The sequence below is a fragment of the Lissotriton vulgaris genome, chromosome 5 (genome assembly GCF_964263255.1).
Source record: "Lissotriton vulgaris chromosome 5, aLisVul1.2, whole genome shotgun sequence".
Classification (NCBI taxonomy): domain Eukaryota; kingdom Metazoa; phylum Chordata; class Amphibia; order Caudata; family Salamandridae; genus Lissotriton; species Lissotriton vulgaris.
In genome coordinates, this window is record NC_141693.1 from 1,002,805,152 (window position 1) to 1,002,831,113 (window position 25,962).

Below are 25,962 nucleotides of genomic sequence, written 5' to 3' on the forward strand. Positions count from 1 at the left end.
TCCGTCCATCACCACCCCCTTTTGTGCTACTTTTGGCCGCCATAAGTGTGGCAGGGTATGCTCAGACGTGAGTCCCTTGCTCGCTTTGCCACTGGATTCAAGCAAGCCGGGCTGGGGACGGCCGGAATGCCAGAAACCGGCCCCTGGAAGCTTGTTTCCGGTCCAGGAAAGACATGGCTTGGCAGTTCGGGCTGTACTGTTCCCATGAGGCACAGGGTCTGACTGATTTGCATGTGGCCATGTCTGAACTGGGGTGGCAGAGTGGGCTAAAGAACGGTGATGGATTAAACCCAGTTCTTTTGACTGGGTGTGTGTGTTTGATTGATTCAGATGCTCCGTCCATCACCACCACCTTTTGTATGTTTATTCAGCAGCAGAAAATGTGGTGCTCGTTTAGCGCTGACGGCACAAAGTGACTGCACTTTTAAAGTTTCATCCCCAAACTGTATCTAATTCATAACACCTGATTACATCGCTGGCCTTTTCAATTTGAATATTAGTACGTGCCGACATTTATCTATAATGTGCATTGGCGTTATAAATCAATAATAACTTGAACTTCAACTTCCTTTCAGTACCTGCAGGATTTCCTCAGAAACGTCATCCTTTTTTTCGCTTTGTTCCCCTAACCGCCTTTTACACTCATTTATGCTCCGTCTTAAATATAAAGCACCTTCTTCACAGCTGAAATACGTCTATGTGTCAAATGTTCCCACACATGCCATACAACAGTGGCTTGGCAAGGCGGAAATAGTCATGTTTTCTGATGTCTTTTTTGGGTGAATAAATACATACTGTTTTTTGATATGTTGAAGCTTCGCATAGGTAACATTTCGCTTGTTTTCACATTTTTGTTTTGGGTAGGAGTTAAATATATCCTGCTTTTTTAATTCACTTTGCCTTCTGCCTACTATGGTTTCATTATTCGAATATTTCCTGCAAGGGGGGCATTGTTTTTAGCTTCGTTCACTCAACAATATATTACATACATTGTTGCAATTCTCGTGTCAGACACAGAGCGCCATCTTCAAAGCTGGGTTTTGTTTGTCTTTTCAATTTAACCAAGAACGACAGATCCCATAAAGCTGCTTCTTGGCCCAAGATAAGCTAACAATATATTAATTCTTCTGTGTGCATCATGTTGGAGCTTGGGTCAGCACTTTTTTTGTTGCTTCAACAATCCAAAGTGATGCAGAAGAGGGAAGGTACATGATTTTATAATATGTTACTTCATGATACTTTGCAATCACACACAACATTTTATAGTGCTTTTCACATGCATGGAGGAATTTGTCTTTCAGTTGGCACATTAAAAAGCCTTGGAATGTGTCTATAGATCTTTCCTGAGGCAAGCATGTCTTCCTGCATCACAATGCATGACCCAGTGGGTAGTAATCGTATAGATCTTCAATCCCTGATGGCGCATCACCCATAATATTATGCTGCATAGCTAAACACTTATAAGGTCCCAAATGTGAGACCTATTGGCTATCCCAATGCTTGTTCAAAATGTTTGTGCTTTCAACCTACCTCCAGTTAGTGGAAGAAATGGGTATGAAACCCATGGTGGATCCTGGAAAGCTATATATTTCTAAAAACTAGATAACATTTAAAATTCAGCAAGGGGTCATTTGTGTAGGTCCTTCAAGGTTTTCATATAAAAAATATTGAAATTGATTTTAAAAAAACAGCCATGTGTGCCTACGTTTCATCTGTAACTTCTTCAAACTATGGCAAATTTTCCAAAACAATAAACTGTGACGTTCGCTGGATCCTTTTGTTTGCGGAAATATATAGGGCTTGTAGTTTCACCAAGAGATACCCAGAGGCAATAACTGAGCTGCACCTTGCAATGGTTTTTCATTGTGTACAGGGTATACAGCAATTCATTTGGTAAAGTGACCAAGAAAATGTGTGTATTTCCAAAATAGGCACAAGATATGGAGTTTAGATGCAGTGGTTATTTGCACATCTCTGAATTTGTGGTTACCCATAGTAGCATGTATATTAGAGGGCATTTGTAAAAATTACTTCTTGCTTACACACTGTCCTACATTTGGACGGCACAAATGTAGGGAAATACAATTGGTAATTACATTTGTTCTTCTATTCTGTGTTTCACTAACTTTCCCGATCAAAATGGTACCTAACTTGTGTGGGTAGGCCAAGTGCTCGCGGCAGGAAATGACCCAAAACGCAACATGCAGACATCACATTTTTCCACTGAAAACTGACCCTTGTTTTGCAATATGCCTAGCTGTGGCTTATGTGCTCAAGCTCAACCTGCACCTAAGGAAACCTAGCCAGCCTATACATTTTGAAAACTAGACACTAAGGGGAATCCTGGATGGAATCACTTGTGTGGATATCACCAGGTTCTGTTACCCATAATCCCTTGCAAACCTCACAATTTGTAAAAGAAAAAAAAAATTCCTCACATTTTTGTGATGAAAAGTTCCTGGAATCTGGAGGGAGCTACAAACTTCCTTCCACCTGGCATTCCCCCAGTCGCCTGATAAAATGGAACCTCACTTGTGTCAGTAGGCCAAGTGCCCTCAATAGGAAACAGCCCAAAATGCAACATGGGCACATCACATTTTTCCACTGAAAACTGATCCTTTTTTGCAGTGTGCCTAGCTGTGGATTTTGAGACTTAGCTCAGCCGGCACCTTGGTAAAACTAGCAAACCTGGGGGTATCCAGGGTAACTGAATTGTGTCGCTCTCACCAATTTTTTTTTACAGAGAATCCCTTGCAAACCTCAAACTTAAACTTTAAAAAACAAATTTTCCTCAGAATTCTGTGATGGAAAGAACTGGAATCTGCGGGGAGCTACATCTTCTGTTGATCTGGCATTCCTCCTAGTCTCGTGATAAAAATGGTACCTCACTTGTATTGGTAGGCCTAGTTCTCGTGCCTAGTAACTGCCCAAAACGTATTTTCTATCACCAAAGGACCTGGTTTTGCAAAGGGGTAACCTGCGTTTTTGGTCCAGGGCTGGGCAGTCATCTAGGGAAACCTACCAAACCCAGATATTTCTGAAAACTAGCCACCCAGGGGAGTCCAGGGAGGTGTGCTTGTGTGGATTCCCCTACATTTTTTTACCCAGAATCTAATGCAGCCACAAATTTAGCTTACAAAAATCAAGTTCTCCTCACATTTTTGTGTGGGGAAGTTTTGGGATCACTGGTCCGGCACAAATTTCCTACCACCCAGAATTCCCTCACGTCTCCTGATAGAAATGCTACCTCACTTGTGTGGGTGGCCCAAGTGCTCGCGACAGGGAAGGACCCTAAACGTATAGTTGAGGCATCAAATTTTTCGTTCACAAAACTACCTGGTTTTGCAAGGGACCTGCGTTTTTGGTCCTGGGCTCGGTGGCAATCTAAAGAGACCTACCAAACCCAGAAATTTCAGCAAACTAGACACAAAAGGGAGTCCAGGGAGATGTGGCTTGCATGGATACTCCAATGTTTTCTTTCCCAGAATGCCTTGCAAACCTCAAAGTTCGCTAAAACAATTGCGCTTTCCTCCCATTTCTGTGTGAAACAGTTGTGGTATCACCGCACCGGCACACATTTCTTATGACCTGGCATTTCCCCAGTTCTCCTGATAAAAATGTTACCTCACTTGTGTGGGTGAGCCAAGTGCCAGTGACAGGGAAAACCCCAAAATGTCTGGGTTTGTTAGGTTTCCCCAGGTGACTGCTGAGCATGTGACCAAAAACGCAGGTGACCCCTTTTTGAAGAAGCAGGTCGTTTTCTGATAGACAATTTTGGTGTTTCCACGGTATGTTTTGGGCCCTTCCCTGTCACAGGCACTTGGCCCACCCAAACAAGTGAGGTGTCATTTTTTATCAGGAGACTTACCCCCAGATTCATGATTGCCATGTTTTGCGAGTCCTTAATAGCCATTATTAAGGAATCGCTATTAAAGACTCGCAAAACGGGATTCATGTAGAAATGGCAATATTTATTGCGATTTCTACAGCTTCCTTATTTGCGATTCGCTAATTGCTAATCGCAAATAAGGAATAAGGAATAAAGGCCCAAAGGAATGAATGGGGAGTCATTCCTTATTTGCGATTAGCAAATAGCGATTCGCAAATAAGGAAGCGATTTCAAGGGTGCCAGGGTGTCCAAAGGACACCCTGTAGCACCCCTGAAATGGTAATGTACACTGGTTTTGCGCACACACATGTCCAAAGGACATGTGTGTGTGTAACATACAACTTAGAAAAAAGCACTAAAGTGACTTTTTCTAGGTTTTCGCTATTTACCCTGTAGTTAGACTTCGCGGTAAATAGCGGCCCCAGATTGCGAATTCGCAATTTTTAAATGGTTCATGAATTGCATTTAAGGAATCTCAAATTGAGATTCCTTAAATGCAATTCATCGCAATTTAGCGATTTCTATAATTGTGATTTTTGCATTTGGGATGATGAATCCCAAATGCAAAAATAGCGCTTGCAAAGGGCCAGATTCTCAGAATATGGCCCTTTGCGAGCTGAATTTCCTTTGATGAATCTGGCTGTTAGTACGCTGGGTGGTAGGCAATTTGTGCCAGCCCGGTGATCCCACAACTTTACCACACAGAAATGTGAGGAAACAGTAAGTTTTTGTCAATTAATCAAATTTACAATGGCTTCGGGGTAGTAAACCTTGTGGGATCCAAATAAAACATATTATTGCCATGGTGACCAGGTTCCAAAAAGTGAGGCCAGAAGTTGTTCACTACAGAGAGAGTATGCACTGACGGTAACAAAGCAAAAAAAAACCACCAAAACATTACTACAGACCCATCCACAAGTCAATCACAGGCATTCTGGTTGAATTTGCCTCATGGGTAAGTAAATGGTTCCTAAAAAAATCACCAATGGCTTTACAAAATACGACCCACAAAAGTCATTGTTAATAATTCCATCATTAGATCAAAGAACCACTGACTTACAGCTTGTGAGCTGTAAAGCCACATCAAGGCACCAACCACTTTACAGTCCATTCACACACCCTTCATGTGTCAGACCCGGAAAACCATTCACACTGCCAGCTGCGAGCCCAACACACTACAACACTTACATTTACAAACAATCCCATTCAATGGCTCTTCACTCCCATACACCAACAGGACTAACATACAAATCTCACCACCAAGCACCCAAACATCAGACAAGTGACAAACGCACCCCAGGCAAGTCAACAAATATAGCAGCCACCAACACATCCGGAGTCAATGCACACTGCCTGTCCACACACACCAACAAACAAGCTCCAATCTACACACACCACCCGCCAAGCAAGCACCAGCCTACACACACTGTCAGCCAAGTGCCAGTCTACACACACCAGTCTACACACACCACCATCTTCTTCCAGGAGAGTATAGTCCTTACCCCTAAAATAGATACTGCCACTAATTCTACCCATGATCCTGGTTCCAAGCTCTTGGAAGACAGAGGGAAACATTTGAATAGCTGCAAAGGTTTATATATATTCAGACGGGCAGTTGGCCCAAATACAACTTTTCAATTAGATTCAAAGTTAACACCAAAACTTATTAAGAAGCAATTGACTTGGAGAGCATTTTCTATCCCAAAGATCCATGACAAACAAGTTTCAGGTGAAACTTTAATTTTGATTATGTGTATTGATTTCAAAATAAATTATCTCCAGAAGCTCAGTGTTGGGTAGGTAGGAGTTGAGGTAGGCACAGCCCATTCGCTGCCATTTGATTTTCCTATATGTAGGTTGTTGCCTGTTGAAACTAATCTGCCGCAGGACTAGTGAGCAACAAAAGGTCCCCGCATTTTATCCAGATTCATGGTTTAAGCCAGATACTTTCATTTGGAGTCCAAAGAATTTTAGCAGGGTGCAATGAGAGGAGCTGATCAAAGAGACATTCAGGAAGAGGACATGCTCCAGGCACTGCCTACTATTAAACCAGATGGAGAAACCAACACCTTGGAGGCTGGATAAATCAAGTAAGACCCCAACATGGTTGCCTACCAAGCATGTAATCCAACACTCTCATGACTGCTTCGTCTCATACAGTTGATGCAAAGATATGAACCCATCAATATTTGATTCACAAGGCACTTCAAAGCTTTTTTTTTAGTTTTTTTTAAATTCTCCATGAGGAAATATTTTTCCCTATTTGGAAGCCCCTTCCATACGCCACCCATATTTTTGGGGGTGTTCCTTTCCAAATTTCACTCTTGAAGCATATTTGGCCCTGTCCTTAAAAGGAATATATATTTGACCATTTCCAGGGTGGGAATGGACCCTGTAAAAGTATCCAATGCCCACCTACTTCCAATACCTTTCCAACCCGGGAATCAAACACCATGTGTAGGGGAGCAGATTTGCTCCCTATTCGCTTATATTAGGAAAATTACTTTCACCCTCTAATGTACTCATTTAAATACAGCTGGGTGGATATGTCACACCAAACTAGAACCCAGAAGGCTATGAAGGCCCACATTCATACGGAGTGGTGGTTGGCATGGCTCGCGGATGGGGGGCAGGCGCTGGGGTTTTAATGCAGTCACAGGGTGTTGCAGGTGTCGTGGGGGGTCGCAGGTGTCACACGGGTGGAATAAAAAAAATATACATAAACTTACCTTGAGGCAAGTTTCGCATCTCTGCTCCTGCTCTCCTGTCTCCGACCCCAGGAACAGGAAGCAGGCAGCCAAGCTCCCTTCCCTTAGCCAATAATAATGCTGCAATGAAGCTTTGTGATTGGTCTGAGTGCAGTGACACAGCGCTCAGCCAGCGGCTGAAGGGGTGGGCATGTTCTCCATGAAGGTTGTAATACAGCATGCATGGAGAACGGGGAAGTGTGCATGACTGGTTTGGGCGGCCCGACAGGACAGACCAAACTGTTGTTGTGCACTGAGTGGGCAAACCACTCCTTCCCTGCTTCGAGAGCAGAGCAGCCCCAACCACTCACCCACAAAGCAGCAGGAAGCAGCATAAAATGATAATAACTCCAAGTTATAATCATTTTGGGCCCGATGTAGGTAAATCTTTTTTACCACTTCATAAATACCGATTCATACTGAATCGGTATTTAAGAAGTGGTAAAAAAGAGAAGGGCAGATGTAGGTAATTTTATTTTAAAAATTACCGAATCGGAAGGAATCGGTATTTACCGATTCGGTAAATACTGAATCGGTAATGCCCATTGATTCCTATGGGCATTGAAGCCCATAGGAATCAATGGGCATTACCGAATCAGTATTTACCGATTCGGTAATTACCGATTTCTGCAAGGGTGCAGGGGGTGTCACTTTGACACCCTCTAGCACCCCCAATACTGGCTTGTGTGCCATGTGGCACACAGACATGCCCTAAGGGCATGTCTGTCTGTCACATGGCATAGGTGTGCATGCACACATGTGCATGCACACCTGGATTCGGTATTTTAACACCCAATTGGATTGGGTGTTAAAATACCGAATCTGAAAGGCCTGTGGGACTCAGAAGAGTCCCACCTACATCTGGAAGATACCGAATCGGTAAAAATACCGATTCGGTATTTTACAGATTCTGTAAATATACCGAATAGGTAAATACTGGCCCCCTACATCGCAAAGTGCCAAATACCGGTCGGAAACGGCCGATTTTGGCCGTTTCCGACCGGTATTTGCCACCTACATCGGGCCCAAAATGTTTCTACTTGCCACTGCTTAAAAGCAGTGGGGCGATGCTCCTCCAGCATAGTGGAGGAGCCGCCACTTTTCAGTCGCAGACCACCTACGGCGTGGCTTTAGTTGTAGGGATCACTTGCAATTTCCTTTAAAAACGACTGACTTGCACATTATCCAGCTGTTGTGTATTCTACCACTGCGATGTGTTGTCTTCAAAGGTGAAGGAAATGCGTGTGTTTATTTAGCAGCTGGTATCTTTAGGCGTATATTGAGCTAATAGCAATAAATACATGTTTTCTGTCGTTGCCTTACCTTGTGTTGCTGCACATATTCAAACCTGACAGCGACACATATCTTACAGTGTAGGTTCTGTGACTGTCAGCTGACAAAATAATGCTAACCCGCTTCTAGCTAGCGAGGTGTGCGTACTAGTCTCTTAGTGCGGTGCCTAAGGGATGAGTATGTGACACGCAATCATTACCAATTCACACTTTGTTCAATGTGCACGTAATTACCGACACTTTAAAATCCTGAGCCCTTCCTCTCTCTTGCCTGATGGCTGTAACAGCCTTGAGTAAACAGATGAGTACTAGGTGACAAGTCTTACCGGAACATGTAATTGCCATTTAATATCAATTGCAAGGTTTGCACAATCTGTAAGCACCAGGAAGCTGCAGTGTGTGGCATTGGGCAACAGACACATTTCACTCTGTCTACTGCACAATGGTTTCTCAACATATCCTGTGTAGTGCTTCTTCTAACCTAAGTGACCCAGGCGCCAGCGTAAAACGTACTTCCTCTTCTTACTAAATCAAATACGTCCATAAAAATTTAACTCGCAGAAAAAAATAGCCTGCATAGAAATTGTTGATATAACAATATCAATGTATTGTAAAATGCACACATACAATACAATTTCAGCCATAAACAAGACAAACTTCAAATTGACAACTTAGAATATCTTCCATTGTTTCTATTATAAATGTATTTTCACACAAATGCAAGGCATATTAACCTTTTTTTGTACCATATATGTCATCCTGAGGGAGGAAAACTACCACCTTTTAGTATGTTGCCCTATACTTCTTAATTTGACCATCAATAATAATTTCCGATTTCCTGGTGAACAGCATGGAAATATGCCAATTACGTTTTGGCTCATCAAAAACTAAAGTAAGCCTTCTACAGGGCACACCTTTTTCAGTGACTCCACTTAAACATCAGGTATGAACCTTGGATTCCCATCTAGCTAAAACAATGAAATGCATCACATATAACGTTCGAAGCAAAATCCACTAATTTACTGAATACATAAACAAATTGTTTATTGTTCTGCTCATTGAACATACAGAGCATAAATACTATTTGTGAGGACGTATCTAATAACAAAGTATTTTTAATTCTGTTGATCATAGATTATTCTTAATGAATTGTTGCTTCTAAACGTAGCACGCTATCAATGATATTTAATATAGGTTATTGCCCTTCAAAGGGGACCAACTGTTGTAGTTGGTCCATTATGTGTCTGAGTGTGGAGATGTTTAGGATCTCCGACTTAGTCATAATGATATTGGCTTTTATGATTTAACTTAAATATCAGATATGGGCTTTGAATCTCCATGGGCAAAAACCTGTCATTGCTTTGGAACGTTTTACAGTGTGATCCTTCAATAAACAATGCCTTTGATAATGCTTCTTTATTATCCTACCTTTCAGTGTTAGATCTATTAGGAGGAATGCCACATAAACATGTCAATGTGTCACCTAAATGTTTGGCCTCTTCTAGGTACCAAGCAGTTTGTTTAAGCCTTGGCGCCTAAAACAGAAATTTAGATTTCATAAGAAATCTGTGCAAAAAACAGGAGCAATGTGAGGCATGCTAATTACTAGCAATCCTGACCACTACCCTGGATGCATGATATCAGACATTCTGGAGGCTTGTGAGAGGGTATCTTGCTTCCTCACTAAAGGCATGATTGCTGGTCTGGCGGTCCGTGGGGTGTGGCGGCTGCCGTCTTTTGACTGCCCTATTAAGAATTGCTCCGCCATTGCCTCGCCGCAGCCCACAGGGAACCGCCATTCCCTAGCTGTGTTGCAGGAGTCAGGAGGCATCATGGCACTCCCACCAAGCATATTAGGAGGCGGGTTCTCCTCCATGAAAACCCCAGCGGGAAAGAAACAAAGTGGGCCCTGCGGTGCTCCCTTGTGCCTCTGCGCCCTGGCGTGCATCCAGAGGGGCATGTGCCCCCCTGTGGGCATGCACCCAAGTTTCTGCACAGGATGGACTTTTCAGTCCATGGCGTGCAGGAACTGTTTTTGGCATTCCCATCACGGTGCCCATTTTCAGGGCACCGCCGTGGGAACGCCAAAAAAGAAGCCTGCCAGATAGGAGGAGACTCCTAATCTGGAAGGTGGCCCAACCACGCCTTTGGTGGTGAGGCGGCGGGGCAGACTCTGTACTGCACCGCTAAAATCGTAGGCAGGCCTTAATAGACTTATCAGAGTAGTCTAGTTTGAATTGCACAATTCCACATTCGATTATTGTGTTCCCTTCTTCCTAGTAAGGACAGTTTTGACGAACACTATTTTAGCTGAATTTCTTTCCAAAATATTTATCCGACCCTCTTAACAGATTCTGTTTAGAAAAGAACACTAGATTATTCATATTCCTTTCGAAGTGAATAGATCTACTCTCAGTGCATAGCTAAGTGTAAGTTGGGCCAAGGGTATTGGCAGCCTTGTGTGATCGTCTAACATCATCAGTGTTATTTAGCAGCCCAATAGCATTCATCCAATTCTATTTATTTCTGTAGACAATTTTCCCTTTGAGAGTATTGTGGACAAGAGTGTCCCCGACATAAATGTGACTGTATCCTTCACATAAGTCTGACGTTTGCAAATGTAAAGGATGCAGACAGATGTTGAAAGGCATCTTTGAGAATGGGTCTCTGCTGGATACCACAGCTTACATGTAGCAAGGGGAAAATACTCTATTGCATCGAACGTGAGTAATGTGAATGGTACCCACATTTACCCACATGTAGCTTGGTTTCCTGTCAATTTTTGAGAAAGTAAATACAAACCTGCAAAACATCTCTGACTTCCTGAGTTTAGTGGTCTAAAGCATAACCCATCCAAGATGGAAGTTATGTTTCTGTGACCTAAATACTTGGGAATGTCATCTGTTCTTTTTCAACCTCCCCCTCCCCCCCCCACATACTACCGGGTGTGTACATTAAATTTGCTAACCAGATAAAAAAAATGAGGATTGGCCGTGCTGCCCGAAGTGGGATGGTCAGTCCAACAAGTGATTGCATGATGATCGCTCCCTGGAATGGGTTGCTGTCATGACTAGTTAATGGAGATAGGCACTTTGAACCTGCTGCTTGCTTTAATTCTCATTGTGTATTTTTTTATTTAGTTTTTTGGAATTCATAACAGGTTCAACCTTGGTAAATAAGATCTTACAAAAGCTAGGTGCACAGCATTCCCTTCTGCTACATCTTAGCATTTCAAATATTGGTATCTTAATCAATTCACCCCTCAAATAAGATTGAACAGACACTCCGACCTACTGTTTTATGGAAATCCCCAACTTTTGCCTCTGCCCAGGAACAAGTCACACTTCAACCGCATCACTTCTGGTTCTATCAACGACTGGACTGATGTGTGAGCAAAGCCAAAGACCCACACCAGCCGGGGTTACAGTCTTCACTGATCCCGGATTACCTGCGTAAATGGGGTACTACAAAGGCATGGGTGGTCTCAAGTTTCCACGCAATACCCTTTAACTCTCAGTTCTCTAATCCCACCTAGTTATCGCTGAAAGCCTGGTGGTCAGGAAGACTCCAAGTGCAGCGCTCGGAAGAGGTTGGGTTTGACCTATGGCACAACATGACAAGTCCTTGAGATAGGCTCACGTGAAACTTAGCTATTTCCATATCCTACACAGATGGCAGTGGCTGTCAACAAGGTTCCTAACTTGGTCATCATTTAGAGATTGTCAGGGGTCGCATCTGCAACCCAAAGCATGATCCTTGCAACCTCTGGTAATGCCTTTGTGACCTCTGACCTCTGGCCAAGGCAATGCCAAGAAGAGAACATACGTTTAATGGTGCTGTGGTGTACACTGTTTACTTTCTGCAGCTCTGGTTACAAACTAAGGCATTTAACTCTTTGCTCAGTAAAAAAATAAGTATACAGGAGTTTAATATAGATATCACTTCCTGGGAGGATTCAGAATCCCATTGTATGATTTCACTTAGTGTTATGTGATTGGTCAAATGGAAATCAAGTGATGTCACTGTCGCTATCCCTGGTATTTTGGTTAATTGAGGCCCATGGTTACTAATGTCCAAGATACTCCCTACTGCCTCCTGCTGGGCCACCAGAGGGAGACAGTGTTCATGTGTTATGGGAGTGTCCCCGGATAAAACCTTCTGGGCTCCAATGAAGAATACCAGGCAAGTCTGTTTTCTAAAAACAAATCCCTGTCCATTCATGTTTATATCTGTTTTATTGATTTTGTTTTTTTCTCTTTTCCTAGTAGAAGTTCAAACAGTAAATGGTTTGAGGAAACGACATTATAAAGTTCATTGTATTGCCAAATGCTCAACATGCTGCCACATTTAATGCAGCTTCATAACATCTAAGGCAGTACACTGTAAGACGAATTATATATTAACAACATTGGTGATGAAGGTTAGGCATGGAGCAGCGTGTGGAAGGTTAACGGGTGGTGTGCGCCATTTGGCGAGAATGGGCGCCGGGCACATGTGGACAGAGCGCTGGGGGCTGTCCATTCATAGTAATAGCAATGTGTCGTTCCTGTTTTTTAACCCTCTGTACAATGGGACGCAGGAGGGAAAAGTAATTGGACAAAGCAAAAATAACAGGAATAACTTGGCCCAACTAAAGTAATGCTCGCCCTCCTACTCGACAAATGTAAAGGTGTTATGCATACTGGAAACCACTGGTTCCTTATGTCGTGTTTGTCAGTGGAGTAGCAAGGGAGGGCTCTCCCCCCGCTCTACAAAGCGGCCATTGTGGGGCGGCAATCGTAGTCCGAGGACCCCCTCCCCGCTCTTCAATGCTTCCGCGGGCCGGCAAACACCACGGGAGCCCAAAGGGCTAGCTAGCTACGCTACTGGTGTTGGTTATGCGAGGCAAGCACCTAATTCTGGATTCAAGCTTTCTCATCCCAGTCCATTCATTATACTATTAAAAGATTCAAGTAGTAAGATTAGAAAGCACGACTGCCAGGTAGGCTGGGGCTCTGTCACAGGTTGAGATCTCTACAGGCTTGTGGGTTGACCTCTCACAGCCCCTTTGCCAGGAGTGGGAAAGCATGAGAACGCCTCCTGTCAAGGAAGGCCTGTGGAGCTGTCGAAGAGCCCCGGATGTGTATGATCTTGTCAAAGAAGTCGGATAGCGCGGATTAACTATCAAACAATCAAAATGTAGTTGAGGTTAAGTTGAAAAGCACAATGATAAATATAATATTTATATAATACAAATGACTAAATAAAACAGTTACACCACATGTATACAAACTGTCATGGGCACAACCTATGGACCTGTTCTCCCTCTCCTTCCCCTACAGTCTTTAACCAGTGCACAAATAATTAAGGAGTAGCAGAGCGGGCTAAACCAGTGGTCTAAGTTGAACGTCTTCTGGCACTGCGACCAGTGATGCCACGTTCTGGGTGAAAACTTTGCACTAACACAGTCTGCAGCTGAAATGCCCATGATCATTGCAATTGTAAGGGGTGTTCGCTGGTCCAGGTGTCCATCTAAATAGCTTGATTAGGCAGACCCCTGTACTCCCTAGAATCGCAGAGGGCAGTGCTTAATTTGAGCCGGTGGTTTCCGGTGCTGGTCACCAGCAGTTAATTGTCAGCACCGGCACCTGGGACAGCCTGCCACAAGCTGCTGCTATCTAGGTAATTTAGAGATGACCACAACAACAGTTAATTATTAATGCTATATTCGTTAAAAATTACTATTACCTGTAGCCCAAACCATTCTTATAGCTTTGGGGGCCTGAAATATTCTGAACTGTCACACTTGTAGGAGAGTGACGTTTAGTAGTTGTGTTGTTACTATCATTGGCAGCATGGCACGTGCAATGTGTGCTGCAAGCTGCAGTGGCCTCCAGACGAGAGCCCTGCTTTTTTTTTCTCCAAATTAAGCTCTGACAGAGGGATGTGGCTGAAAGTGGCTCGAAGGCGCATGTACACTTTTGATTAAGAGACTTATGCTGCTTCAGAGAATCACCTACATAGATGGTGTTCATCAAAACAACTTTCAATTCTCACAAGATGATCTTTACGTATGTTGAGTGGGCCATTTTAATCAGGACCAAACTTGACGGCTGATAATGCAGTTTCAATCTAGGAGTCTTTGTACCGGCATGACAGACCGCAATCAAAACAGGTTCACACAGTACTACATTGAGCCAGCATTTAGCACAAAGGATGAGGTTGCAATTGTATGCCAGAATATTGATACCAACATAAGCATCTTGCAAAATATTATTTCCTAAATATAGTTTAGAAACATATTGGCCTATTGTTTGTAGATTTTCAGTTTTTCAGTCCAATGGTGCAATATTTTTGTGAGTGATATTTCAGACAATATATTTCTGTCAGACAAAGTTTTGGCTTGAATACTCCACTACCAGAGTGATGATGCACCCCTGTTGAGGCTCAGTGGGATGTGCTCTTACCTCCTCTCGTGCCACAGTAGTTGAAGCCAATTCCACTACACTTAGGTAGTTGAAGTCACAACACCCCAGATCTCTGCTCCATACGGAGCAGCAGTCTTAGTTCCCTCCCCCCCCCCAACGACCACCCCCACCCCCGATACACCGCAAGGGATTCCTTAGCAGCCCCAGCTCCTTAACCTCATGCGCGCGGGCCGTTTTCCCGCTGTGCGCTGAGTTTTTAAAAAACCTGCGTTACATGACGAGCTCAGCTCGTCATGAGCATACAACAGGCGTAACTCATGACGAGCTGAGCTCGTCATGAGCGTCCAAGGGGTTGACTCCATTTAAAACCAAGATTCCCCCTTGCTGCGGCTCTAGGCGCCGTCCTGCTCTTTAAGATCGGATCAGTCCAGGGCTTTAAGTGGGGTGGGTCCATCCTGGTCTCAGACCTGATCATAATTAAAAACTGGCATTGAATCAGGTCTCTATCGGACCCTAATTTAATGTCCTTAACTTTAATGGGCAAAGACACTGATCTATAACTGAACAACAAATGTAAAAAGATTTAAAGTAATTCATGTCAGCAACATACTTAATTCCATTCTCGAAGAGTGTTAACTATTTCCAGGATGGTGTGTTTCTTTTTTTCCATGTAGCACATTACTCTTGTAAAGTGCATACTTTAAACTGAGTCGCCTTCAGGTGTTTATAATTGGCTACGGTTAAGAATTCTGGAGTTGAGGCTGCTGCAGGGACAGAATCTCACACTGCCAGCCAGTCATAAAGGGGTTCAGTATACTTGTGGTCATCCAATCCTTGACCTCTGGGCACTGCACACAGGTCTCAGCAATGTTTAATTCAGTCTCTGAATTTCAATATTGAAAATTTTTCAATATTAATTGTTTTCAACAAAATCATTGTTGTTACTCATTTCTTTTAACCCCTTCGCTGCGGCGGCTATTCCGCCGCAGCGCTAAAGGGGCGGGGCGGCCGCGCGGCGGCCGCATGCTGGTGACAGAGCCGCTCCGTCACCAGCCGCGGTTGAGCTATGCTGGTGACGGAGCGGTTCCGTCATGACCCGCCCCGCTCATTAGAACGCCCGCGCAGGCGCGAAATCAGCGCCGCGCAGGCGCGGCGGCTGGGCCATGACGGAACCGCTCCGTCATCAGCACAGCGCACCCGCAGCTGATGACGGAGCGGTTCCGTCATCAGCATGCAAAGGGTTAAGCAGTTAACTATTGACAAAGCCAATATCACTGGCTAGTTGTAGGTGTATGTCAGTGGTTGTGTTATATATTTGGATGCAATAACAGAGAGCTCACAGAGTAACTAAACTAAAAGTCAAATGGCATACCAGGAAATCAAATATATCCAGGCAAATCCAATGTAGACAACTGGCAACAAACTAGTATACCCAAAATGAACACAGGTAAAAGAAATAATTTTTAAACACAATACATATAGATATACTTAAAATGTAATCACATTGATAAAAAATTGATAGACATGTGCAATCAAATACAGAAATATATAAAAACAGTAAAAGAAAGCACACAATTCAGTTATCGTAGTTTCTAGTATCAAAAAGGGAAAAATGTTTCCTTTTTGATACTAGAAATTACGATAACTGAATTGTGTACTTTCTTTTACTGTTTTTATATATTTCTGTATTTGATTGCACATGTCTATCAATTTTTTATCAATGTGATTACATTTTAAGTATATCTATATGTATTGTGTTTAAAAATTATTTCTTTTACCTGTGTTCATTTTGGGTATACTAGTTTGTTGCCAGTTGTCTACATTGGATTTGCCTGGATATATCTTTTTTTCATCCATTGTTTAGCCCTGATCCAGGAATCTGAATTTATTCAGGGGGTCCCTGTTTACTGCCATTATATATGAGGAAATCAAAGAATTTTTGTTTACCTCTTTAAGCCATGCCCCTAATTACAAAGGCAGCGCCCCTTTTAGCAACCCCCCCCTCCCCCCCGCCCACACAATCACACACTTTTTTCATTTCACTTAAAGCCCTGGGCAGTGCTTAATTTGTAAAACAAAAACAGTAAGTATCAAGGCACTTGTCAGGAGGTCCCCTCAGGTTGCACCACCTTACTACCCGTGCCAGCACTGCCAATGGCAATACCTGTGTGTAGGTTTGAAAATTCTGACTACTTGAGGCCCCAAAAACAAAAAAAATGGCTTGAGCGGAAGGTATTACTTGTTTTTATTTTATATTGAAATAATAAATAACTGTTGTTCTGCTCATCTCTAAACAACACAAACAGTGCCCCATGTGGCAATTGTCATGAGTGCTGCTGGTGACATTTAAGTGCTAGTGCCAAGCACCCGAAACCACCGGGTCTAATTAAGCTCTGAACCTGGGTCAGTCGATGCCAATCATGGTGAACTTCACTCTCATATAGTTGTAAGGGAAAACTGACATATGCAAACCACCAAGCCAAAATGGGATTCCTTGCTATCTTCCTTACACATTTCACAATAAGATTTTACTTTGTTACATTTGTATTTATGCAACCACATTCAAGCAGAAGAGATGTATTTTTGATTTTTGCATTGTTTAACCGTTTTGTATGTAACAGCATTCTGCTAAACTGAAACCTTCCCGTTTTCTGACGTATATCCTTCCATTATTTTTTCTTTATTGCAGGGGGGCGTGGTGTTACTGTGGGGCCAATCCTGAGCGCCAGTGCATCTGACATATTCTGCGACAACGAGAATGGGCCCAACTTCCTTTTTCAGAGTAAAGGCGACGGGACGTACGTGGATGTGGCTGCCAGCGCAGGTTAGTGTCTAGAAGGTTTGGGTCACTGAATTCTTTGGACTGCGAACCCCAATGTTCAGAGATGTTTTAAGGCATGGGCAAAGTGGGCTCTGGCCCAGGGAGGGGTGGGGCTGGGAGAGTCTTGGCCTGCTAACCTTGAATAATTCTTAAACAGATTGTTGTCAATAGCGTTTTCCTTTCATTTAATTTTAATGTGGGTAATGTGCGAGAGTCTATTACAGAAATTTTTCAGACAGATGTGTTTATGTTTCATGCAACATCCATAAAAAAGTTTCTTTTAGGTCAAAACAGTACCTCACATATGAGAAATGGGAGGAGGTCACAGAGATTATTTGCAGTAATATTAGTGAGCTGCTGCTGCTGTGTTACAACTTTGAAAACACACTTAATAATAATAATAATACTGTAATTTGTTAAGCGCGACAGCTACCCCCAGCACAGGGGTGTCCCAGCGCTGAAAATTTCCCTGAGTATTAGATGTACACACATTTAGAATTTGGAACAAGTGTGACTGTGCACTGTCTGTGACCTGGTCAAAGAGGGCATTTAAGGGTTGAAACCGGATCATAAATCCAAACTGTTCAGAACAAGGGACCCCAAAATCAAAATATTTTTCGCCCAGGGCCTCCAAAATCCGTAAGACGACCCTGCCAATGTTTCCAGAAGAGCCCCAAATAGCTTAACTGATGCATCATACATACAATTAATTAAATTATACACAATTTTTGTAAGCCCTTAATTCAACGTTGTGGAAACAGCTACACGTAGGTTATATCGGTGACACGTGTTTTTACTGTGAATTTAGATGCACATCTGCTCAATTCTATTTTTGTATTTTTTAATATTTGCAAGATTATTTTGTACATAATGCTGGAAGATCAGCATTTTTATTTATGTGACCTGACTGGTGTAAACCCCTCTGGCACTGTATGTTGACATCTTCTATTAGACGGTTTAATTTAATGAAATGTTTCCTTTACCACACTTATGAATTTGTGAAGGTGTTCACGTGCATGTAATACCTTGTTCATACAGGCATGGTGATATGACAGGTCGTTGAGAAAGCTCTCACCTTTTAATCCTTCCACCGTTGTCAGGTTTGTCGCATCTGTTTGGTTGTGTACATTTTACGGTATTTGTGTCTTACTCTATAATCTCTGTGTGCTAAACTCAATTTTTCCTGAAGATATCAGCAGTACTACTTGATGTATAGGTGCGTGTGTTGAATTTTTCTGCAATGTTTGTAGTGTACTTGTATATTTTTAAGGCATCGTTACTAAATAAACAAAAACTCAGGTGAATACACGTGATGTAAACAGTTGGACAGCTGAAAATTCGCAATACTTTAATACCTAAGGTTATTTCTTCATAACTTTAACATCTGGATGGCCCAGATATCGAATAGTTTGTCTTGAAGTATGCATCCGTTGTGACGTGGCTACTGGTTTAAGCACTGACTGTGGAGCCCTGGGAATGACTTGGAATTAAAATGTACATTGATATCCGTTTTATCTCCAGAAAGTTATTTAAATGGAACCTTTTAATCATTGAGTTCATTTTTCAATAAATCCTATTTTATTATTAGGAATATAGAAAAATAGACATTCAAATCCTACGTCCACAGAAGTTGGACATTTCTACATCTGTTTACAATTTCTTATACAGTGTTCAGCAAAATATTAGTTTGGCTTTACGAAGCAATTTCAATTTTTTTTACAATTTCAAAAGTGCTTTATTGGAGTGTTTACTCATAAAAGCAGACGTACAAACATATAATATAAAGTGATTAAATTTACAGAGTCATTTAGACACAGCACATTACACAATTTTAAAAAGCTATAACGCATCATAGATACAGGTGCAAAGTTCATTACTATTAAGAATACCAAAGAAATGATAATCACAATGACAGTAAAAAATCCTCAAAAATTCCTACCATTAAAATTTCATACCGATGATACATTAAATGAGCGTTAACAGAGAATAGACACAAGTCTAGCAGTCTCTGATCAGCTAAAAAGATTTACAGAGAATAAACATTAGTCTAGCAGTCTCTGAACTATTAGTTAAGCAGTTACAGAGAATAGACAATTGTCTAGCAGTCTCTGATCAGCTTGGCAGTGAGTAATTAGCTTACCAGCAGTCTCTGCCTTATGACCCACGCCCACCCCAAGTACTTTGCAGTGGCAATTATGATCCAATTTACAGTAGTGGATTTTACAATACGCAGCGCTACCATGCTACTTTTTGTGCCTAAGTTCCTGCACATAGGCGCCAACCAAGCTCGCCTTGGGGCAGAATATACTGGGCAAGAAAACAAAAAGTGACCTAGAGTTTCTTTTCCTACCCCACAAACAGGACAAGTTGCTGCACCCCCTGATTTCCACTTAGATGTTAAATTACGGAGGGGGAGCGAACCTACCCTCAATTGAAAGAGTAGTTTTCTGTCCATGGGGTTCGTTATGTAATCCCAATACATTTCATAAATAGGGTACATTTTGACTTCTAGGAAACTGATGGTCATGGTCCCACTGTTAGTACTGAGCACACTCCTATTAACAACATATTCCCAGAAAATGTTTTTTAAAGTGGACTTAGTGGGAAATGAAGCCCCAGTTGGATCGGTCCATAAAGCATTTAGTCCTAAATCGAACAATGCAATCTTTAGTGTTTTAAACCATCTGATTTTATTATAACGGTCAGCTTTAATAACATCTATGAACCCATCCGCGTAATGGGAGAGCTCTGGCGTAGTCCAGAGTCTACGCCAGTATAAAATCGGGCGTAATTTTGCCATTTCCGAAATTTCTCTCCTACCTAGCTCATAACGCAGGGGCAGTAGCGGACCGCTCTGTGGGGTACCTGTCAATGACCTTAAGAATTTATTTTCTGATGTTTGGAGTTCCTGGAGATTTTCATGCCCCCATAGCTCTGCACCATACAAAGCAGACCCAATTGCTTTTGCCTCATATATTATCAAGGGTGGTTTGATAGGTTTAGTCAGTGATTACCTATGTTCCTTGATAATAGTAGTGCCAGCTAGTTGCTTGTGCCTTAATGTAGCAATGTTAAGATGTTGCTGCCACTTATTGTCATTAGAAATGAGGATCCCCAAGTAAGTGAAGGATTTTACAACTTCCAGAATGCGACCACTCATGGAAATTTTTGATTTAAAATTTCTGTGTGGATTAAAAACCATGAGTTTTGTTTTGGACGCATTCACCTCCAGTCCGTGATCTACACAGAACTCATCAAATATTGCCAATGCTTTATGCAGACCACTTGGGGTTTTGGATAAAATTAAGGTATCATCGGCGAACATTAAAATAGGGACTTTTTCACCTGCAAGAAAAGGAGCATCCACAGCCCGAGATTGCATGCGGGAAACAATACCATTGATAAAAAGAGTGAACAAAGTAGGGGCCATTGAGCATCCTTGCCGAACCCCGCGCTCAACGGGGAATTCGGCAGTGTCGTTTCCATACCCACCCCATCGGATTTTGGCATAGTTGCCCTCATGCAATCGCATAATTAAAGTCAACAAGTCCCCGGGGACCCCTAGTGTCTCAAGCACTTCCCACAGTTTTGCCCTTGGTACCAGGTCGAAAGCAGCCCGCAGATCAACAAATGCTGCATACAGGCTGCCTCCCCCTAGCACCACGGTCCTCCACTGGATCAGTTGGAAACGAAAGACTTGATCCACAGTGCTGGTTGCCCTGCGAAATCCAGCCTGGAAGGGAGATAGTATGTTGTTATCTTCGGCCCAATCGAGCAACCTATTAGCAATTACTCGCCCCACTATTTTTTGAATAGTATCTATTAAACTAATAGGGCGATAATTACAGGGCAGAGCTCGATCTCCTTTCTTGTATACCGGGATGATTACAGCACCCCGCCAGGTTACTGGGATATCTGCACCTCTGGTAATATAATTTATTAGCAGATGGATGTATTTGCACCATCTTTCAGTATCATTCAAAAAAACATCTGCTGGAACCCCGTCAATGCCAGGGGCACGACCACTTCGAACAGTTTTAAGGGCAGTCACTATTTCGCTCTGTGTGAAAATGTCATCGTCTGCTAGTAAAAAAGGCAGGCATCTGCTGTCTACTGTCTGATCTCTGGGAGCGTACTGTTCACTAAAGAATTTAACCCAGGCGTCCTGGGGGACATTGTTAGTACTAGCCTCTTCAAGCCTGTCATGTCCCCATTTGACTATATGCCAAAATAACCTAGAATGCTTTTGATCACTTGCATCTCTTAGCTTATTCCAATGGGCTTCATCCCAATCTTTTTTCGCTTTAGCTATGCACTGCTTATATTGCTTCCTGGCTGATCTAATAGCCTCCAGATTTTTATTCTTAATTGCATCTCCCAAGGAGATTCTTGCCACCCTACAGTTGTGATTGTACCATCTAGCGGCTCTATAGGCACAGATCCTCTTCTTATTTACCGGTTTCAAAAAGTGGCATTTAATTTCATTAAAGAGATCTTCATGGACCTTGGTAACAATATTTTGGCTAGGAGGATGCCCAGCCTCACCCACAAGGGCCATAATAGCCTTATCGGTTGCCATGCTTATTTTTTCTAAAACCAGCGGATCTGTTCTAACGCTAGTCCACCTCAATCTGCGTAAGTCATTAGTTGGCACAATCAACGGGGGTAAGGAATCAGCACAAATGCTAGGAGCTATAAAAATCAGACAGCCACCATTTATGGAGAACACATAGAGGGTTATGATCGCTCTCGGGTCTTTCCATGACAACCATATCAGTAACAGATGACCATAGGGGCATGCTACATATAACGTAGTCAATGCGGCTCTCAGATCTCCCATTGTTAAAAGTCATGGCTGGTACTCTGTCTGACTTAGTACGACCATTCAAAGCCCTTAACCCGTGTTCAAGGCACATAGCATTTAACCCTAGAATATCCTCGGACCAGCGAGTTATTGGGGTTGTATCAAGTGCGGGGATTTCCCAGATCTTATCTTCCTCCGCACCTAAAAAAGCCTCACCAGTATCTAGTGGTTCAAAAGTGCGGTTTAGGTCACCTGCCAGTATATTGTTATTCCCAGGAGAGTAAATGTCTAGGAAATTATACAGAGACAATAGGACCACTGATTTTCCTGCGCTTCCACCTCTAGCGTATATATTATAAATGTCAATGGAGGTGGATGAGTCCCTCATAAGTCTAATGAGCTGAATGTCTTTTTGATTAAGCTCAAAATTTTTCACTACGATCTTCAGGGACTGGCGGACCCATATGGTGAGTCCCCCCATCGATCGCCCTTTGGGGCCCTTAGTAGCCGGTACATGAAAGTTCAAATACCCCAGGGCAAAAACAGGATCACAGGCCCATGTTTCTTGAAAAATACAAACATCATACTGGCTGACAAACCCAAACCATTCTCCACAGTCCATTTTGGAACAAAGCCCAGCAACATTCCAAGACAATAGGTTCCCGGTGGCATTTAACGTATATGATTCAGAACTGCGATCGGACCCATTCAACATTGCATCGCCATTAACATTGTCATTTACATTTGCAGAAAATAGTCCTACTGCGGCATCAGGATTACGTGACTCATTTTGTGTACCTGTAAATCGACTATGCTCCCCTGTTATACAAGCAACTGGAGGGATTTGCAACAGAGGCATACATTTAATTATTTGTCAATCACAAGCATCTAAGTTGGAGAGGGCAGAGAATCTGTTTTCCAGACCTAGGCCCCACTCAACGGAGCCAAAATTCTTGCTGCCCCTTTTTGTTACAACGTTCCATTTTGTTCTTAGGGTGCTTGGAATGGGGCCTCTGCCTTTTCGAGGATAGAAGAAGTCTAGAGTCAGTGGAACAATAGAAGTAGATCGTCTCTGAGGAGGGAAGATATTAGGCAAGATGTTTGGTAAAACCTCAGGGTCAGAAAGATTGAGCACAACGCAATCTCCCTTGAACTTTTTTACCCTGTTCCCAATCCACTCAACTCTTCTAGCGTTTACCAGTTCTTCAGCTAATTGCTGTTTGCCCCAAGGAGATATGGCCATGTTGTTAGTTAGCCATGATAAGGATTTATTTAGAAGTGATGATGTTGATTCTGCTTCGCCAGGAGCTAGTGGGGGTACATTTGCTAGTACAAGAACTAGTGGCAAGGCTTCCACCACTAGCTCGAATGACCCTTTCGAAGTGTTAGGTTCACCATTGAGAGGGGCAGAGGGTACAGCACCAAAGGTGTTATCAGGTGGGTTTATCAGTGGAGCCATTGGGAGGTTTGGCACAACAGCAGGAATCAGTCCGTTGGATTTGCTCGATTGAATTTCACTCACCAAAGGCTGAACACTGGACACGATGACTTCTGGAAGTTTTTCCACCTCCCCCAAAGTTTTTCCAAGTAAACCTTCAAGTTTGCTTACCTCGGCAGATAATTTGTCAATTTTACTTATCAAAGGTTTAACTATCCCTTTGATTTTTGTGTCCATCAAGCTGCAAAATTTCTGGAATTGGACGTTAGAAAAGGTCACATAAGTTTCCCCAGACAAGTCATCCTCCTCCTCATCAAGTATTTTCCTTGGTGGCGTTGCAACTTTATTTTTAGCTGACCTTAATCCCCCCTGTTTTTGTATAGCTTTTCTTTTGCCCCCTGTAACCCTCGGTGCGGGAATAGGGACAGCAGTGGGGATAATGGACTCACTATTTGTAGGGGTCACAGTCACTACTTCATTGTCACTGTTTTCTTCTGTGCTAGCTACTATACCACTGGGCTGGATAGTAACTGAATCCTGAGTAGAAGCATGTGCCACACCAGTGAGGCTGCTATTTAACAGAGCAAAAGAGTCCTCTGCCTCTTTGTCAGCAGGTGGAGATTGTGTAGATGAGTCTAAGCCCAAAGAAGACCTTCTATCGCTATTTATTTTCGCCACAACTTGGACAAGGTAGTTCTCCATGGTGTTTGTTACTGGAGTTAACCTTTTTCCAGGCATTTATACAGGTGGAATAAGAGCTTGGTGCAAGATCGTGGCTCACAAGAAATAAAAGATGTTTGTTTTACCGGGGGGGAAATGGTTCAGGAACACTGTGTCCGTCTGTGGGCCTAGGAAAAGTAGGGCAGAGTCCCTGGCCCAACCCAACCTTGTCCGACCTTGGACGGCCTCAGACGGCCGGCCCTTTGCCCGGGCTTCGCCCGGCGTCCTGCGAAGCGGACCTCAGCGCCGATTTTAAGCGCCTCCGGGCGCTGGCGCGAGGTCAGAGGTGCGCGCCGCCGCTGAGGCTTCCGGGATCTGTGGTCCCGGGGCGGCGGCGCGATGGAATGCAGAGATTGACTCTCGGGCGGTGGCGGCGTTTGTGGACCCTTGTTCACACAGCTCCAGGTAAGTTAGGTATGTCCCCCCTTTACGAAGCAGCATAATGCCTAAAAAAATGTAGGTTAGAATCTTAAGGTCGTCTTAATGTAAAGGGGTGCTGTGCGCTTACATTGGCACAGTACCACAAATGCGGAGTGGATGGACACATGTTCTCAGCACTACTGATCTACTGCCCAAGCCCAAAGTTGCGGTATGTTCTGCTCTTACAGACAGAAATGTAAAGTGGCATGCCCCTAACCGCCACCCCTACCCCTCCACCCTATAGTCAGGTGCTTTGTGGTCATTCCAGATCTTTTCCTAAACAGATCAGGCAAAAGCATGACTTCTCCTGGTCCCTCATCACTTCATGTTGGGGCTATCCCCAACATGAACGGCAGCAGACTTCTATCAGTCCCTCTTTAGGATACTAATTTCATGGGCAGCTTCAGGGAGTACAGGATCCCACCTAAAAGAGACCACTCCACTTCATCCGGCTGTTCTTTGCCTTCTCATAAGCTCGGGGCATCAAACCGCTAGAACCGTGGAAGTCGTTTCCTTGTGCCAGATTGCAGGATTTAAAGTCCTGTTTGTTTTCTTTCATTAACTCATCATCTCCAAGTATCTCTGTAATCTCGTTGCCAAAGTAGCAATCTCAAAAGAAGGCAACACTACAAAGACAAATAGAGGACTCAATCGGTGCAACCTCAGAAGAAGACTATACTACAAAGACACATAGAGGACTCAATCGGTGCATCCTCAGAAGAAGTCTATACTACGAAGACACATAGAGGACTCAATCGGTGCATCCTCAGAAGAAGACTATACTACGAAGACACATAGAGGACTCAATCGGTGCATCCTCAGACGAAGACTATACTACGAAGACACATAGAGGACTCATTCGGTGCATCCTCAGAAGCAAACTATACTAAAAAGCCACACAGAAGACTCATTCGGTCAGTGCTTCTTGATTCAACAACCTGAGACTACAGGTATATCGGGAACATTAGTAGACACGAAACCAAGAGTCTGTCTGCTTCCCCTTAGCCTCCTCAATCAAAAATGCCCTAAGTGCCAATGTTTCAACAATGACAAGCATACACTCCACGGACGTAGATACATTCAGAGGGGATCATCATTAACGATCTGAGAAGGAGCACAGTGGGCACTCAATACATTGAATGCTACACAAAACAGCATAACACCTTTGTTATTTCACTGATAGAAGTGCCTTTGAGTTGTAGGAACGTGGTTGTTCTGCATTTAGTTAACTAGAGTACTGATTTCTGATCTTTTTTGGAACTTCATTTTCTTACCCACCATTTGCATTGTAAAATAAACTGTGTTATATCAGATCATCTGTTCGGAAATATTTGCAGCCTAAAAAAACAGATACATCAAGTTTTCTGACTGAATTTGTCATGCCTTGGTATGCCATTCACTTTCAGGGGAAATGACAAGACTGA

General features: G+C 43.0%; 1 protein-coding gene across 2 annotated transcripts in view; it reads left to right on the top strand.

The window, feature by feature from the left end:
• Positions 1–25,962, top strand: part of CRTAC1 (cartilage acidic protein 1) — a 1,573,434-nt gene that overhangs the window by 1,024,287 nt on the left and 523,185 nt on the right. For both annotated transcript variants that reach the window (XM_086922610.1, XM_086922611.1), the window contains exon 6: positions 17,025–17,159. In XM_086922610.1, coding sequence (XP_086778736.1) covers positions 17,025–17,159 — 135 coding nt within the window. The remainder of the gene's footprint in view (positions 1–17,024; positions 17,160–25,962) is intronic.